This window comes from Labrus bergylta, chromosome 4 (assembly GCF_963930695.1).
Source record: "Labrus bergylta chromosome 4, fLabBer1.1, whole genome shotgun sequence".
NCBI classification, from domain to species: Eukaryota; Metazoa; Chordata; class Actinopteri; order Labriformes; family Labridae; genus Labrus; species Labrus bergylta.
This window is the reverse complement of record NC_089198.1, coordinates 3,511,314-3,530,142: the sequence shown is the minus strand read 5'-3', so window position 1 is coordinate 3,530,142 and position 18,829 is coordinate 3,511,314. Positions and strand designations below refer to the sequence as shown.

The 18,829-nt window shown below is 43.3% G+C and overlaps 2 protein-coding genes across 2 annotated transcripts in view; one reads left to right on the top strand and one right to left on the bottom strand.

The window, feature by feature from the left end:
• Positions 1–447: 447 nt before the first annotated feature.
• Positions 448–18,829, bottom strand: part of LOC109978100 (uncharacterized) — a 34,418-nt gene continuing 16,036 nt past the window's right edge. Inside the window, exons 12-16 of the mRNA XM_065953352.1 lie at positions 16,126–17,005; positions 8,693–8,780; positions 3,681–3,788; positions 3,499–3,586; positions 448–1,502 (exon numbers count right to left, since the gene is read on the bottom strand). Coding sequence (XP_065809424.1) covers positions 622–1,502; positions 3,499–3,586; positions 3,681–3,788; positions 8,693–8,780; positions 16,126–17,005 — 2,045 coding nt within the window. The 3' untranslated portion in view covers positions 448–621. The remainder of the gene's footprint in view (positions 1,503–3,498; positions 3,587–3,680; positions 3,789–8,692; positions 8,781–16,125; positions 17,006–18,829) is intronic.
• LOC109975589 (E3 ubiquitin-protein ligase TRIM39-like) lies at positions 11,171–15,070 on the top strand. Its single transcript, XM_020625928.3, has one exon. It carries the CDS (start codon positions 12,027–12,029, stop codon positions 13,413–13,415), a length of 1,389 nt encoding a protein of 462 aa, XP_020481584.2. The 5' UTR covers positions 11,171–12,026; the 3' UTR covers positions 13,416–15,070.

Below are 18,829 nucleotides of genomic sequence, written 5' to 3'. Positions count from 1 at the left end.
ACTCAAAATATTGATTGTAATTCAACGATTGAAACTTTATTCCTTTTTAAGAAATTATTAAAGAGAAGTTGAGTCTGTGTGTGTGTGTTAGAGGTCTAAGACAGTAAATTAATAATAATTTAAAGACAGAAAACACTGTCCCTCAGTGCTCCGTCTGCACCCCCTCCCCTCTGTGTTCCCTCGAAAGCCACGCCCCCTCACTTACGCTGAGGGGACTTACAAACTGATACAGATGATGGATTTTCTTTGTTCCTTTTTCAGAGAACATGAGTTATTCATTTCTGTCAGGACCTAAAGACAATTTACACCAAAATCTTAAAAAAGTGGATCTGGAGGAAATGACCAACTGGACTATTTTAAAGTCCAGTTATAGTCATACTGAGACAATAAATCCACTTTTGTAAACATCATGTAAACGTACTGACTGATTCATTTTATCAAAGAGACTCTAGCTGGAAAAAAGTTTATTTGCTGTCATCGAAACCAACAAGAAAAAAAAAACACATATCAGTTACGTCTTATGAGTAAAAGAAGAAGTCCTGTTCATGTTGATTTCATTATCTCCTACACGGGTAGCTCCTGTAGGATTTAACACCATTTCCCATAATCCCACCTTTGTCACTAAAGCGTTAATCTATTCTCTTCAGCGTGCGTGGTGACGTGGCGGCGCAGGTGGCTGCTGGAGATGAAGGTCTTGCCGCAGTGCGAGCACCTGAACTGCTTGCAGTCCGTGTGCACGCTCATGTGGACCTTCAGGGATCCCGACTGGGCGAAGCGTTTGCCGCAGTGGACGCAGTTGTAGCGTTTCTCTCCCGTGTGGACCCTCTGGTGGCGTTTCAGGTTGCTGGGGTCGGAGAAGCGTTTTCCGCAGAGCATGCAGACGTACGGCTTCTCGCCCGTGTGGACCCTCATGTGGGTCTTCAGGTTCTTCAGGCAGGCCAGAGTTTTCCCGCAGTAGTTGCACACAAACGTTTTCCCCGCGCTGTCCTCCCCGCTGTTACTGGACACCCTGCTCGCGGCGTCCAGATGTCTCCACCGGTCCCGTCTGAGGAAAGCACTTTGCCTCTCTCTCGTCTCTTTTCTCGCAGGAAGCTGCAGCGCCATCTGCTGGTTGTTCTGTAAGCCTGCAGGCTGTCTGCACTCTGCCACCGGCGGGCTCAGCTCCCCGACGGTGAAAGAAACGCTGCCCGAATCGGACGCAGCTGAAACTCTCCCTCTGGTGTTCGACGCGTACGAGCAGCTGGGATCCTCTGGCAAAGGATTCTGGGTACTCATTGAGCCGTGCTGAAGCTGTGGCTCGAACATCAGACAGTCGAAGCTGCCGGTTTCTAAACTCTGGCTGGTGTTTGTCGTATTCTGGACGCACACTGAAGTGGAGCTGACTTCCTCGCTCGCCCAAGCTCGAGTAGAACCGCCACCTTCCTCCGTTACTTCCTGTTTAGTCAGCAGGGGCGGAGCTTCTGCGTCTGCCGTCTGTTCGTCAACAACAGGAATAAGATCTGCTGGAGAGAGAGAGAAAGAGAAATATCTTACCTTTCTTACATTTTCAGTATTCAGATAAAGAGCAGGTGTAGTGCGTACCTCTTGTCACAGTAGTCTCAGAGACTCATCATGAATCATAAAAAAAAAAACGTCCTTTAAAGCCTCGCTCACACTGTGAGATTTTCCCCCGATCGTATCAAAGTCGTGGTGGCACGTCAGCTCACACTGTACGACCTGATTGTCGGACACGTCCAGAGAGCTCACACTGTACGAGTGAAATTAGGACGGAGCGTTGACAGTTGTTAATAAAGTTTCATTTGAAAACCCCAACGGACGACGGCCGGTGAAAGAGAAGGAAGTGGAAGTTGTTGTAGGATTTAGGAAAGTTGATACAATCGTAGATATATGGAGACAAGTTTCAGAAAAGTGCTGCGCTGATGATCTGTACCGGAAAGTAAAAAAATAAAAGAAACACCGTGTTGCGTCCTGCCGCTGGTCGCCATGACTACAGTCCTCCCTTGTCTCTCGTGATTATATTGTAGTCACACACAACTTCTGCCGGACCCCTTCATGACGTAATCGTCAAGATTTTAATTTCTAAATATCAAACATGTTTGAAATAAATCTGGGCGTCCCCGACGATCGCCGGGCAGATCGGGGACGTTAAGATTGGATCTTTGGACCGCTCACTCTACGAGATAATCTGAACAGAGAATCGGGTCCGAGCAGCCTCGAGTCAGGAGAGACCCTGAGACTGTCTGGAAGGAAGAATCAGAGCTCAACAACAGGGCCCTGGTAGTGCTGGGCGATATATCATGAAGCTCGATTCCATCGATATTTAATTAATGCTTGATATGGAAAAGGGAACATCCATTTTATTTTTTAAACCACTTCAAAGTTTTCTCGCGATATTTCGTTGCTCCGAGAGATTTCCGCAGCAGCGCTTGTTGCTCGGAGACGAAAGGGCGGAGGAGACTTCACTCCTGCTGCTGAGGAGCCTCGCTCTTATAAGCGACCAACACGGAGGAGAAAGAGAAAGATGAGAGCGAGGCCGAATTACTTACAAAAAAAGGTTCATAACGCAGAGCTCAACATCACAAGTGTCCCACTGACCCGGATGAAGGATTGACAGTCCAGCTGATTGCAGGTTCAGCTGGAGGCTTCACTGCTGTCACTTCACTCGCTGCACTCGAGTTGTTCACACTCAGATCTGAGAGCAGGTTTTCTCTGATAAAACACACGTTTGGTAAAACGGTTTTAAAACCATCAGATCCCGACAAAAGCCGAGTTTAAATCAGAATTCAAAGAGAAACAAATCACCAGAAGAGTGGAGAGTGACAGCAGGACGAAAACAGAGAAAAGTTTGATCCACAGTGACAGACAGCTGGAGGAGCTGGAACACGTTAAAGTTAAAGACTAGATCCTGCTAAAGATAAAAGTTATTCACAAAACATGTTAGCCCTAAAGAGAGCTCCTAAAGTAAAGATGTAAGGATGAAGAGTTTCTCACAGAGAAGAAAGAAGGAGAGATTCCAGATCTATCACAGCCTCATATTAATATCACATTAAGTAGACTCTTACAGCATGGTGAATAAACATGAGCACATAAATATAAGAAAAATACACAATATGTTTATAATTAGAGCTCAATTATTAAATCTTGCATCAGAATGGTTCAAGAGTAAATTGGTGACTTTTATTTTTAGAATCTAAAGTAATGTTCCTGGATCAGTGATATTTTTTTTTATACAGTGGAGATTCACTTTTATAGGCTACATTTATAAACTTTAATACGATAAATATCGAGTCATATCGACATTAGGCAAAAAAAAAAATCGTTATATCAAATTTAGGCCATATCGCCCAGCACTAGGTCCTGGGTCTTGTAGTTTTTTGCTGATGGCTAGTTGTAGTTTAAACCAATAATAATAGAAAAAGCAGTTATAAATCTAGACGTGAAAATGAAAGATCATGTCTACATGTGGTTGTCGGTGTCCATCACTCATACTGTACTCACTGTCCTGAGCAGAGCAGCCCCAGGTCTCATCGTCGTCCTCCACTTTGATGACCGCGGTCGTCGGTTTGGCCGTCTCACCTGCAGCCGGCTGTAACGGAGCGCACAGAGAGCGAACACGATAAGAGCGAGGATGGTAATAAGGTCAGGAACTAGGACGGGAGAGGAGAGCGTCTCGTACTCACCGTCCCCTGTGTGGCGCCCCGTCCGGAGGATGGATCGATGTCTTCACACCGCAGTGTCTGAGCAGGTGCTCTGCACAGCACCAGCTCACCTGGAGGACGTGATAACACCTTTAAAGATCACGCACCTTCAGACGCACTGAGGTCACTATTTCATGAACAACGGATTCGTTTATACTTTAACACGACACAAAATGCTGCAAGTCCTCCTATTTAAGAAGCTTTAACCAGATACGAGGGATACATCGGTTCAACATCTGTATCGGCCGATAGCGAGCGAGTGACAGCAACTAAATCAGCTTGATTCTATTTTTCATTGTATTGGAGTGTCCTAACTGCCTACAGCGACGCAGAACGCCGTTTTAACCCTGACGTCCCGTTTTTATTTTCCTCTGTCGCTCTCTAGCAGGGTCGAGGAAGGAGGAGGCTCTACGAGGCGCTGATACTCGTTAGCTTGTTTCACAAAGTGGGGAAAGTCCTGCATTAACAATATACACATACGTGATAGAAATGTTGAGCTGTGACTTGTTTTAACACCGGAGAAAAAACTATTGACAAGCCTCTGAGAAGAGCTCACCACACTTCAGTTTGTCCACCTTCAAAATAAAAGCACCACATGTCATACTGTTTGCAAAGGGGAGCTGAAATTATCCTAGCAGAGAAGTAAATATTTATGGGATGCAGAGTGGACAGCGATCGTGCACAATGCAACATGATATCTAACGCTTGCTTGTTGTTAGGAGACGGTGTTATTGTGAGAATTTTTTATCCTTCATCAAATCAAAACTGATGAGTCATCAAAACATTCACCCCCCGTACAGTGTGTGTCCATCCAGACATGAGCTAATCACACCTATTTGGTTTTTTGAACCAGGCTGTAAACATGTTCATCTCTGCTGTAAAAAGAGGCTTTTTAGAATGGGTGTGTATGTGACTTCCTGTGCTTCTGCAGCCAGCCTCTAGTGGACACTCAAGGTACTGCAGGATTGTGCACCTTCAAAATAAAAGCACCACATGTCATACTATTTGTAAAGGGGAGCTGAAATTATCCTAGCAGAGAAGTAAATACTTATGGGATGCAGAGTGGACAGCGATCGTACACAATGCAACATGATATCTAACGCTTGACATAATAAATCAAGATGAAACTAATAAATAACTTTAAATATCGGACTCAAAACTCTGCGGAACTGACACAGGACAAGTCGAATATTACCAGGAACATAACACCAGAGTTTGGTTTAATATAAATCACACAAAAAATACTTTAATACGAGTTTATCAGCGGAGCGTGACTCATCAGTAACTTACCTCTGACCGTGCTGAAGACTGCTGTGGCGGGAGCACGCACACACACACACATACACACGCACGCACGCACGCACGCACACGTGCACGCGCACACACACACAAACTCCGGTCGATAAAGAAAAACGCAAAACATATAAAATGAAAAATTCGTGTTTTGGTGAAATTCATAAGCTGTCTATATAAACCTGTTACATATAGCCTACACCCCCCCCCCCCCCCCCCCCACACCCCATATATCTCATCATGAATGAAGAAAAGGAAAAAGTAGGCGCTATGCCGTACAAGTCATAAAATATACAAAGTGCAGCAAATATTTAAACAATAGTGCAGTAAGAGCACGCTGTGTCATTCATTTGTAGAGCGTGGTTATAAGAGCCGACATTTTCAGTACAAACACATAAAGCACATTCATTACACTATTACCACTTCTTCTACGCAGATGACACTCAGCTTTATCTACCGGTCAAACCAAACAATCTTGCAGAACTCACCTCTCTTACACAATGCCTTGAAGACATAAAACACTGGATGGCCCATAACTTCCTACAATTAAATGAGTCAAAAACCGAAGCTGTTCTTTTTGGCCCCCCCCGACATCATCAAACAGGTCTCCAACAGCTTAGGTCACTTATACAGCCACATTAGGCCCCACGCCAGGAACCTTGGCTTTATCTTCGACTCAGGCTTTACATTTGATCGGCAGGTAAATTCAGTTGTCAAATCCAGTTTCTTTCAGCTCCGTACAATTTCCAAGCTAAAACCTATCCTCTCATTCAGTGACTTACAGACAGTAACCCATGCGCTCATTTCATCCCGGCTTGACTACTGCAATTTTTTATATACCAGGATAAGCCAGTCGTCCCTGTCCCGTCTGCAGCTGGTCGAAAATGCTGCAGCAAGGCTGCTGACTGGAACCAAGAAGAGGGAGCATATCAGTCCTGTCCTAGCGTCCCTTCATTGGCTCCCAATAAGATTCAGAATCGATTTTAAGATTGTGTTGTTTGTTTTTAAAGCCCTGAATGGCCTGGCCCCCCTTTATATTACCGACCACCTCAGGCCGTACACCTCTTCTAAGCGCCTGAGATCATCAGACATGGGCCTCCTGGCTGTTCCCCGCTCACGGCTCAAGCTAAAGAGAGATCGGGCCTTTTCAGTAAAAGCCCCTAAACTGTGGAACAGCCTCCCTCATTCAATCAGGTCTGCACCCTCTGTTGACTCTTTTAAGTCCCGTCTCAAGACATACTTTTATATTTTAGCATTTGAGTCCCCTGGTCCTGAACAGACCATCTCTTTCAGGTTCCTTTGTTGCTTTCTTTATATATTCTTTCTTTTTATTTATATATATGTATACATATATATATTTCTCTCGTGGACGTTGTGATCTGAAGTTGTTTTTTCTTTTTTAATGTATTGTAAAGCACTTTGGTCAGCTGTAGCTGTTTTTAAATGTGCTTTTTAAATAAATATGACTTGACTTGACTATTTTATGCAGATTGAAAAATAAAAGAATAAATATGAATGTAAGGAGGAAATCGAGGAGAGGGATTATACATTTGGGTTCTGATACACAACTTCACTTTGAAGGAGGTGTAAAGAGGCCCCAGACTTTCCATAAATCACTCAGCTTATCTTTAAAGTTCCCATATTATACACATCACACTTCAACATCTTTCTCTAAAACTAATACCGTAATTTCCACACTATAAGGCGCACTTAAAAGCCTTTAATTTTCTCAAAAAACGACAGTGCGCCTTATAATCCGGAGCGCCTTATATATGGATCAATTGGTTAATTGGTTGATCCATACTGGTTGTACACGGCGCTCAGCGACACTGACTCGGATAATGACGAGAGGGAGCCGGGCATGTTGGATGCCGTACTCACCCAGCTGTTCAATTCGGACACTGAAGAAGAAGAATTTGAGGGATTCGTGGACGGGGAATGAACTGAAAAAGTGAGCTTTACGTGTTATACGTAACTGAACAATGTTGAGTCATGCACTAACGCAGGGGTGCCCAACCTTTTTTGAACCAAGATCTACTTTTAAAGTTACCAGTCTGCAGAGATCTACCAGTCCACATAGTGAGCCATAGCCTTTACCAACAGCCTACAAACGCATTTAATACTCACACAACAAACAGAACATAATAAATGAGAGTTCTGTAAAAAATAATGCAGACTACAGACTACAGCAGGCTGCTGTGAGATGATGTTGCTTTTGTTAAATTAGCTGCAGACACAGTGAGAGTGAACGGAGTAAAGTCCAACCGACTGTTTGACCGGGTCACGTGTGTTCCCACCTCGGTCCGTACGGATCACGGATCAACTGTGTGCTGTAGCACTAAAAGTAAAAAGGTTCGCGTGGTGGCTGGCGCTCCAGTGCAAGTGTTGTGTGTGTGTGTGTGTGTGTGTGTGTGTGTGTGTGTGTGTGTGTGTGTGTGTGTGTGTGTGCGTGTGCGTGTGCGTGTGCGCTGTTTGTTGGTGTGTCTCGTGCCCCGCGATGCTCACAGTCATGACAGCAGAGAAAAGTAGCTGCAGCTTCATCAAATGCGCTTAATACTCGTAGCATAGTTTCTATATATGACTTTTTGGTAAAACATTTAGCCCCCCCGGTTTTACCTGCACGTCATTGCGCATGCCTGCACTCTCTCTTGCGCGCGCTCTCTCTCTCTCTCGCTCTCTCATGCACGCAGCAATTTCATGAATAAATGAAAAATTAAATACACACAGGTCGGAAGTATACTTGGGCTCCCCACACAGATATCGTGTGTGGGAAACAGTGCAATGAGATGAAATTGAAATCACTTTTCTATTTTACAATTGTATTTTATATTGACTAAACATCTCGCGATCGACTGAGAATCAGTCAGCGATCTACCTGTCGATCGCGATCGACTGTTTGGGCACCCCTGCACTAACGTTTGAATTAGCGGTATCAGACTGTGTTTCTTTTACGTGTTTACAACTGAACAAGGCTGGGAGATATTGTGAATATGCACATTAACGTTTGAACAACGTTGAGTTATTGTGAATGCACTACGTATAAAACTACGTTTTGAGAGTTAAGAGAAAAGTCAAAGAAATAATTTATTATTTGGGGAAATCGTCTTATGTACTTTTGTTTTTGTAGTTTTATACGTTACGTTTTATACATATTTATATTTATATATTCACAATATCTCCCAGCCTTGTTCAGTTGTAAACACGTTCTATTCTATGCGCCTTATAATCCGGTGCGCCCTATATATGAAAACAGTTCTAAAATAGGCCATTCATTGAAGGTGCGCCTTATAATCCGGTGCGCCTTATAGTGCGGAAAATACGGTATATAAGTCAGTAAGTAAGTAAAAGTTTATTTATATAGCACCTTTCAAGAGCAGACATCACAAAGTGCTTCACAATAAAACAAAAACAGAGTACAAACAGTCACATAAAATCAAATACAGACAGATCAAACAAAGGCAAGTCTGAACAGATAGGTCTTTAGCTGCTTTTTAAAAGTGCCACAGAGGTCAATATGTTTCTGTAGTCTGTCTCCAAACCCCCCAATGATGACATCAGTCCATCCTTTCAATCTTTTGCCTGCTCTACTTTTCAGTAAATGTGTGCTCAAACAGTCCATTAATGCATGGTCACTTAAAGTTTCTGGATTTGAAGCATTAAAGAAAGACATGTTGGTTGTAGCACGACACACATGCACCCACCTTCAGCCCAGGAGAGATTTCCTCTGCAAGGCTGGCCAGCCAAGAGCCCTTCCACAGTTGCGCTATTAAACCACCAGGCGGCGACAAACTAACATAAATGTGACAGCCACATCAATTTAGCAGAAATTCAACATAGAGGTTAATTCTAACTCTGTTACACTGCTTGAAAAGTGCAGTTAAGGTTTAACGAAGAACAGGAGACAGTACTGTTCCTGTTGGTCTTCCCCCTGGGCGGCCTGAACCTCCGACCAGAGGGGAGAAGAACAAAGTCCTCCAAGAGAGGACGACGGTCAGAGCTGGCCAAGATCGACTTTGCTCTCCTCACAATTTGTCTGTTTCAGATATCTGACAATGAAAGCCTCTGAGTGCTGATTATTGTACTTGCTGTTTTAATGATACTGGTCAAACGGTTTGTGTTGTGCACTGAAAGGTTATTACCATGACATGAAAACAAAAGGTTAAAAATGGAACCAATGAAAGATTGGTAGAATAAAACCATCAGTGTCTTGCCCACATTCAAAGTATTCAGTCTATGCAGAAAGTAGAGTCTCCGCAGTTCCTCTTTGCAGATTGCATTTGTGTTGTGGTCATGATTCAAGTTCTTTTCAATCCCTGTGCCCAGGTACTTCTACAAGTCAACATTCTCCACAGGTGTGCCTTTGATCAGAGTTGGGAAAGGTTGAATGGGAGGTTTTCCGTAAGTGGATGGGCATCTCTTTAGTTTTGTTGACATTGAGCTTCAAGAAGTCCCTCCACTCCACAAAATCTTTTACAAATGGCCCATGATCGACCTCTCTCTCCTGGAGCAGACTAATTAAAACAGTGTCGTCTGCAAACGTTGGGAGAAGCCTGTTGTCAGAGGTGCTCCTGCAGTCATTTGTATACAAAATATACAGTGAAGGGGACAGGACACACACCTGGGGTAAGCCTGTGAATGACAACCGCTTCACTGATAGAGCACCAGTCGCCCTGACTGCCTGGGGCCTGTAAGTTAAGAAGTCCAAGATCCATTTCACCAACCCAGCATCAAGGTTACAAGTGGACAGCAGTTTATTTTCTAAAATGTGGGGTTGGATGGCATTAAAAGCGGAGGAGAAATCTACTAATAAAAGCCTTGAATGTGTTGAGTATAGGCCCAAGATGCAGACTCAGGTCTCTGGAATGTCTGGGTTACATTTATTTATTTTTACCGGTTATATAAGTCCTCATTATCCAGTTGTATTGAATCAATTTCAGTCTAGTATTTATGTACTGTTCCAGTATGTATGAACTACGTTAGTGTGACACAGCCATAGAGTTCTATAGAATCCGACCAATAGAGTTGCCCCCTGCTGGACATTAGAAATAATACAGGTTTATGAATGCATATTTGTAGGGGTTACATCTTCCTCTAAATGTCCCAAATCTCCTCCATGCAGAGCAACATGGACTCAGATCTTCAGGAGAAAATCAGGAAACTGTGGACCCAAAAACTGAAGCTACAAACTAAAACAAAGAAAAACGACATCTTCTTTGTTATGAATGAAAATCACCTTCATCAGTCTTCAATGTTCAGACTCGTCACACCAGAGATATTTAATCTGTGTATAACAGACCCTGTTACAGGCCTGATGACGTGGTGACGTATCGTTAGCTTGCTGTTAGTTAAAGGGGAAATGTGCAGATGTTTAACCAGCTGTGTATCACTACAGTAGAGATATTATATGTAAATGAACAATGTGTCACTCCCTCAGTGTTAACTGTGAGGAAAGCTTCCTGCTCATGTACGGGCCGATTCAAACTACAACCTGTACTTCTGCATTTTTTCTGTGCTTGCTCACAGAGAGGCGCCCTGAGAGAGGGGCGGAGCCAGAATCAAGACATCCCATCTGAGATCAGCTGGTGAGAACACACGTGATCAATCCACTGTTTCATCATCTGTACCGTGCCCAAGCACGCTTCAACCCTAAAAAACACAACGCTGACAGCCTTCATTATGGAGAAATCCAGAGTGTCATGTCTGTATCTGACTAAAATTACTCAGTGTGAGCCACAAAGTAGCTGTCATGTTCTCTGTGTTCCCTTTTTTTCTTTATCTCTCTCTCTCTCGTCTGTCTGTTTGTCAACTGAGCACGCTTCATAATAACATAAAGCATGCATGTTGTATTACAACGTTATGTACAAGAGGTACTGGGGCTCATCTGGTGCTGCTGTGGGACCTTATCTTGCCTGACTCTCCGAGGTCCCTGTGACCCCTCTTCTCAGTTCTTCTTAAATATTACGTGTATGAATCATCTTTATGTGTTTATGTATGTATGTTCTTCATTCTCTCTTTTTTCAACTTTTCAGAAAGGTGCTGTTGATGTCACCGGCGCTCTTTTCCAAATGTACGATACTCCCCGTAGTTTTGTCTTCTACGGCTCGTGTCTTGTACCCTCTATCCTCTTTGCTCCGTGTCTGATCGGGTAATAAACAATCTCAAATATAAAACATGCAGTAAAAAGTAAAAGAGCAGTGTCGGCCACACAGCGGCTCACAGACTGTTGTCATGGAGACAGAATGGATGTGCAGCATGCGAGCGATCCCGTGAGGACAGCCAGCGCTTTTTTCTTCCTGGAGAAAAACACTAGGTGGACACGAGGCCTCATCACTATACCTTTTATTTTATTATTATTTTGTATACATTTTCTTTCCATTAATATTTATATAAACTGTATATTGACTTATTTTTTTAGTTTTAGTTTGTTTTCTCTTTACTTCCCACTCAGCTCCTCTCTTCGATGCATCACACTGCCACACACACATTCACACATTTTATAATACACTACCTCAACATAAAAGTTACAGCTTGACTTTCACCATATCTCATTTAAATGTATTTGCCCGTATTGTTGTGTTGTATCTTTGCTAATGTGGTTTAAAGAGTTTTGGACAGCGATGTAGTGGAACTAATAACAAGAAGATTGTCTTAGAGATTTCACTTCAAGCTGCAGGAAGAGAAACGAGACTGTTTTCTGTGTTCCTGCTCTGAAGAAGCTCCGCCCCCTCAACTGTTTGGTCTGAGACAAACCAGGAAACAGGCTGTTATTCTGCCTCACTCTGAAGAGACACACACACTGACAGACGGACCGACCTGCAGACACAAACCAGCACGACTTCCACTGAGAGAGGACAGGAGGAGGAGGAGGGGATACTGGGAGTACTTGTTATACTGGGATACTGGGAATACCAACACTTCAGCCTGCTACTGAATCCACAAACTGAACGTGAGTTTCAAAGAAAAACAATCAAAGTGAAAGTAACTCTGAGGGACGGGGAGTGGCTTCCTGTTTTTTCTGCTTGACTCTGAGATAAAATGGCGTCCAAGTTAGAGGAAGGTCTGAGCTGTCCGATCTGCCTCGACATCTTTAAAGATCCAGTGATCCTCTCCTGCTTCCACAGCTTCTGTAAAGACTGTCTGCAGAGCTCCTGGAAGGAGAAGGAGAACAAGGAGTGTCCACTCTGTAAAAGGAGACATTCAAAGGATATCTTACCTCCTAACTTTGCTTTAAAGAACCTGTGTGAGAGTTTTGTGCAGGAGAGAGATCAGAGAGCTTCAGAGGATCTCTGCAGTCTGCACTCTGAGAAACTCAAACTCTTCTGTCTGGACCATCAGGAGCCGGTGTGTGTTGTCTGCATTACTTCAGAAAAACACAACAAACACACGATCAGACCCATCGATGAAGCTGCTGGACAACACAAGAAGAAACTTCAGGAAACTCTGGAGCCGGTAAAGAAGAAGTTAAATGTTTTTAAAGAAGTTAAAGTGAAGTTTGATCAAACAGCAGAACACATTCAGGTCCAGGCCCGACACACAGAGAGGCAGATTAAGGAGCAGTTTAAGAAGCTTCACCAGTTTCTAGAAGAGGAAGAGGAGGCCAGGCTGTGTGCACTGAGGGAGGAAGAGGAGCAGAAGAGTCAGAGGATGAAGGAGGAGATGGAGGCTCTGAGCAGAGAGATAGCAGCTCTTTCACACACAGTCAGAGACACAGAGGACGAGCTGAGAGCTGAAGACATCTCATTCCTGAAAAACTACAAGGCTGCAGTGGAAAGAGTCCAGCAGCGCCCCCTGCTGGAGGATCCACAGCTGCCCTCAGGAGCTCTGATAGACCAGGCCAAACACCTGGGCAACCTGAGCTTCAACATCTGGAACAAGATGAAGGACATGGTCTCCTACAGTCCGGTCATTCTGGACCCAAACACTGTTCATCCAAACCTCATCCTGTCTGAAGATCTGACCTGTGTGAGACCAGGAGAGAGACAGCAGCTTCCTGATAATCCAGAGAGGTTTGATTCCTACAGGTTTGTCCTGGGCTCTGAGGGCTTTAACTCAGGGACTCACAGCTGGGACGTCCAGGTTGGAGACAGTACATCCTGGAGACTGGGTGTGTTAGCAGAGTCTGTAAAGAGGAAGGGAGTCATACAGTCTGGATTTTGGAGAATAGGGTTCTATGATGGTAAATACAAAGCATGCTCCTCATCACATCCAGTCACTGCTCTCTCAGTGAAGAAGAAGCTTCAGAGGATCAGAGTGAATCTGGACTGTAACAGAGGAGAGCTGTCGTTCTCTGATCCTGATACTAACACACACATACACACCTTCACACACACTTTCACTGAGAGGATGTTTCCATACATTTACACTGGTGATAAACTCCCACTAAAGATTTTACCAGAGAAGATCTCTGTGACTGTGGAACACTAATACATGATGATGATGATGTTCTGAATCTTCGTCTCTGATTCGCTTAGGGTTGTGTGACTGCGTTGTCATGGTGATGGTGATGTTGTTTTGTTGAATCATTCATTATGACTTTGAGTATTTCCACAGCAGGTAAAATCTTGATCCTGATTGGTTGGTTTGTTGGAGTCTATTTAAAGATAATCTGCTCAGCGTGTTAACTGGTTAACTGTCATCTGTTGCTTCAGCTGCTGTGAACGTTTGATTTCAGACTTTGTCACTTGAACTCTAAGGAGTCCCTGAAAGCATCATCTGTATCTTTGTGTGCATTATGAGTTATTATCCTGCATGGAGAGAATAAAACAGTAATGATTATTATCTGATCTGAAATCACTCTACAGTTGTAGAATAATAACTTCAGATCATCACGTTTTCCTCTTCTTACTAAATCGTAGTTCCATCTTTAATCTTGTTGGTGTAGTCAGGGCTGTAACCAGGGTTTAGAAAATAGTGAGGTCCAGAATTCTTTCTGTTAATATATCGTATTCAAGGCATTTTGGGACATGCAAGATTCATGGCCAAATGATACCTTCAAATTCAACAGAAGCTAAACACCCAACCAACACAAACTCACACACACATTCACTTCCTGTATGTAAAGTGAATGATCTGTAGATCACGTGCAGCCCGAACCACGGGTGGTTATCCAAACAGAGCATCCATGACATTCAAAAGTAAACATTTTAAGCAGCTTTCATTTCTTTTCCTGCATTCTGGTCAGTTTTTATTCACCATTTTTTGTTTTGTTTCTGCAGAACTTTATGATTCTTATCTCGTCTTTTTGTCCTTTTTGTGTCTTATGCACAATAATGAATGCATTCATTGAATATTTTATAAACATGTGGACTGGACAGTTGACTCTGCACTATTCCAGCCCTGCAAAGTTTCCGTTTACAAGTAGCCAATATGTAAAAGTGATATATAATTTAGTACGGCATTATTTTGTTTATGAACTTGTAAGAATGGCAAACTGTGAACTTTTAAACATGATCCAGATTGTGATTAATTTTCTGTGACAAATGGTCTTACAGTGATCTTATCTTTGATGTCTGTTTGGTTTATTGTTGTTCTTGTTTTAAGAGGGGTTAGGACAGTTTGATGACTATCGCACAAGAGAGAGACAGAGAGAGAGAGAGAGATGGAGAGAGAGAGAGAGAGACAGAGAGAGAGAGAGAAAGAGAGAGAGAGAGAGAGAGAGAGAGAGAGAGACAGAGAGAGAGAGAGAAAGAGAGAGAGAGAGAGAAAGAGAGAGAGAGAGCAGTTTTTTATTTTTCCTTACTTATTCTTCGGGGGTTCCAAATAACTCAACATTACTCCTGTTTTTTAAAGTTTGAGTCATTCTGGAGCTTCATTCTACAAAGGTATGGCTCCGTAGATTTGTTATCATGTTTGAAATGTCAAATATCAGACCTGAAGACTGTCTTTGTCAAAGCTTTTGTTCATGTTTCTTTACCATCTTCATCTTCAGTGGATGAAACGTCCTCTGAAGAATCCAAACTAAGAACGCTTTATGTTCTTTGAAAACAACAAAGAGTTCAAAATAAAGAGTCAAAATATCTTGTTAGTGTGAATCCTCTGTCACCTGTAATCACTCATCAATAAAGTATTTCTACACTTGATCTGAATCCGTCTTTATAACTCGTGTTGTGTGTTTTATTGATGCTTGTAAATGTCATCATGGACGACTCTTTCTCCTGACAGAATGAGTTTGTCTCTGTGATTAATAATAAAGTTATTCTTATTAATTCAGGTGTTTCTTTAACTCCAGTCTGAACCTGCGACATGTGAAATCAAGTCGATCAGTGTCGTCTCTGACTCGTCCATCAGGTCGGACAGGAGAAAAGAAATGTCCTGAAGGGAAAGAGTTTGATTCAGAGATCCAACGAGCTCTGGAGAACACGGGTTCATTATTGAAGGTTAACCACCTGATGAACATCACATGTCAGTTATTGAACACTTTAACCGTTTGAAGATTTATTAGAGGAGGAACAGCAGCTCACAGCGACACTTAAACCCCTCCACCACCTTAAGCTGATGATTCTTGGAGGGAACACTCAAAATATTGATTGTAATTCAACGATTGAAACTTTATTCCTTTTTAAGAAATTATTAAAGAGAAGTTGAGTCTGTGTGTGTGTGTTAGAGGTCTAAGACAGCAAATTAATAATAATTTAAAGACAGAAAACACTGTCCCTCAGTGCTCCGTCTGCACCCCCTCCCCTCTGTGCTCCCTCTAAAGCCACGCCCCCTCACTTACGCTGAGGGGACTTACAAACTGATACAGATGATGGATTTTCTTTGTTCCTTTTTCAGAGAACATGAGTTATTCATTTCTGTCAGGACCTAAAGACAATTTACACCAAAATCTTAAAAAAGTGGATCTGGAGGAAATGACCAACTGGACTATTTTAAAGTCCAGTTATAGTCATACTGAGACAATAAATCCACTTTTGTAAACATCATGTAAACGTACTGACTGATTCATTTTATCAAAGAGACTCTAGCTGGAAAAAAGTTTATTTGCTGTCATCGAAACCAACAAGAAAAAAAAAACACATATCAGTTACGTCTTATGAGTAAAAGAAGAAGTCCTGTTCATGTTGATTTCATTATCTCCTACACGGGTAGCTCCTGTAGGATTTAACACCATTTCCCATAATCCCACCTTTGTCACTAAAGCGTTAATCTATTCTCTTCAGCGTGCGTGGTGACGTGGCGGCGCAGGTGGCTGCTGGAGATGAAGGTCTTGCCGCAGTGCGAGCACCTGAACTGCTTGCAGTCCGTGTGCACGCTCATGTGGACCTTCAGGGATCCCGACTGGGCGAAGCGTTTGCCGCAGTGGACGCAGTTGTAGCGTTTCTCTCCCGTGTGCACCCTCTGGTGGCGTTTCAGGTTGCTGGGGTCGGAGAAGCGTTTTCCGCAGAGCATGCAGACGTACGGCTTCTCGCCCGTGTGGACCCTCATGTGGGTCTTCAGGTTCTTCAGGCAGGCCAGAGTTTTCCCGCAGTAGTTGCACACAAACGTTTTCCCCGCGCTGTCCTCCCCGCTGTTACTGGACACCCTGCTCGCGGCGTCCAGATGTCTCCACCGGTCCCGTCTGAGGAAAGCACTTTGCCTCTCTCTCGTCTCTTTTCTCGCAGGAAGCTGCAGCGCCATCTGCTGGTTGTTCTGTAAGCCTGCAGGCTGTCTGCACTCTACCACCGGCGGGCTCAGCTCCCCGACGGTGAAAGAAACGCTGCCCGAATCGGACGCAGCTGAAACTCTCCCTCTGGTGTTCGACGCGTACGAGCAGCTGGGATCCTCTGGCAAAGGATTCTGGGTACTCATTGAGCCGTGCTGAAGCTGTGGCTCGAACATCAGACAGTCGAAGCTGCCGGTTTCTAAACTCTGGCTGGTGTTTGTCGTATTCTGGACGCACACTGAAGTGGAGCTGACTTCCTCGCTCGCCCAAGCTCGAGTAGAACCGCCACCTTCCTCCGTTACTTCCTGTTTAGTCAGCAGGGGCGGAGCTTCTGCGTCTGTCGTCTGTTCGTCAACAACAGGAATAAGATCTGCTGGAGAGAGAGAAAGAGAAATATCTTACCTTTCTTACATTTTCAGTATTCAGATAAAGAGCAGGTGTAGTGCGTACCTCTTGTCACATTAGTCTCAGAGACTCATCATGAATCATAAAAAAAAAACGTCCTTTAAAGCCTCGCTCACACTGTGAGATTTTCCCCCGATCGTATCAAAGTCGTGGTGGCACGTCAGCTCACACTGTACGACCTGATTGTCGGACACGTCCAGAGAGCTCACACTGTACGAGTGAAATTAGGACGGAGCGTTGACAGTTGTTAATAAAGTTTCATTTGAAAACCCCAACGGACGACGGCCGGTGAAAGAGAAGGAAGTGGAAGTTGTTGTAGGATTTAGGAAAGTTGATACAATCGTAGATATATGGAGACAAGTTTCAGAAAAGTGCTGCGCTGATGATCTGTACTGGAAAGTAAAAAAATAAAAGAAACGCCGTGTTGCGTCCTGCCGCTGGTCGCCATGACTACAGTCCTCCCTTGTCTCTCGTGATTATATTGTAGTCACACATAACTTCTGCCGGACCCCTTCATGATCGTCAAGATTTTAAATTCTAAATATAAAACATGTTTGAAATAAATCGGGGCGTCCCCGACGATCGCCGGGCAGATCGGGGACGTTAAGATTGGATCTTTGGACCGCTCACACTACGAGATAATCTGAACAGATAATCGGGTCCAAGCAGCCTCGAGTCGGGAGAGACCCTGAGACTGTCAGGAAGGAAGAATCAGAGCTCAACAACAGGGCCCTGGTAGTGCTGGGCGATATATCATGAAGCTCGATTCCATCGATATTTAATTAATGCTTGATATGGAAAAGGGAACATCCATTTTATTTTTTAAACCACTTCAAAGTTTTCTCGCGATATTTCGTTGCTCTGCGAGATTTCCGCGGCAACGCTTGTTGCTCGGAGACGAAAGGGCGGAGGAGACTCCACTCCTGCTGCTGAGGAGCCTCGCTCTTATAAGCGACCAACACGGAGGAGAAAGAGAAAGATGAGAGCGAGGCCGAATTACTTACAAAAAAAGGTTCATAACGCAGAGCTCAACATCACAAGTGTCCCACTGACCCGGATGAATGATTGACAGTCCAGCTGATTGCAGGTTCAGCTGGAGGCTTCACTGCTGTTACTTCACTCGCTACACTCGAGTTGTTCACACTCAGATCTGAGAGCAGGTTTTCTCTGATAAAACACACGTTTGGTAAAACGGTTTTAAAACCATCAGATCCCGACAAAAGCCGAGTTTAAATCAGAATTCAAAGAGAAACAAATCACCAGAAGAGTGGAGAGTGACAGCAGGACGAAAACAGAGAAAAGTTTGATCCACAGTGACAGACAGCTGGAGGAGCTGGAACACGTTAAAGTTAAAGACTAGATCCTGCTAAAGATAAAAGTTATTCACAAAACATGTTAGTCCTAAAGAGAGCTCCTAAAGTAAAGATCTAAGGATGAAGAGTTTCTCACAGAGAAGAAAGAAGGAGAGATTCCAGATCTATCACAGCCTCATATTAATATCACATTAAGACTCTTACAGCATGGTGAATAAACATGAGCACATAAATATAAGAAAAATACACAATATGTTTATAATTAAAGCTCAATTAATTTAATAAAAGTTGTAATTAAATCTTGCATCAGAATGGTTCAAGAGTAAATTGGTGACTTTTATTTTTGGAATCTTAAGTAATGTTCCTGGATCAGTGATATTTTTTTTTATACAGTGGAGATTCACTTTTATAGGCTACATTTATAAACTTTAATACGATAAATATCGAGTCATATCGACATTAGGCAAAAAAAAAATCGT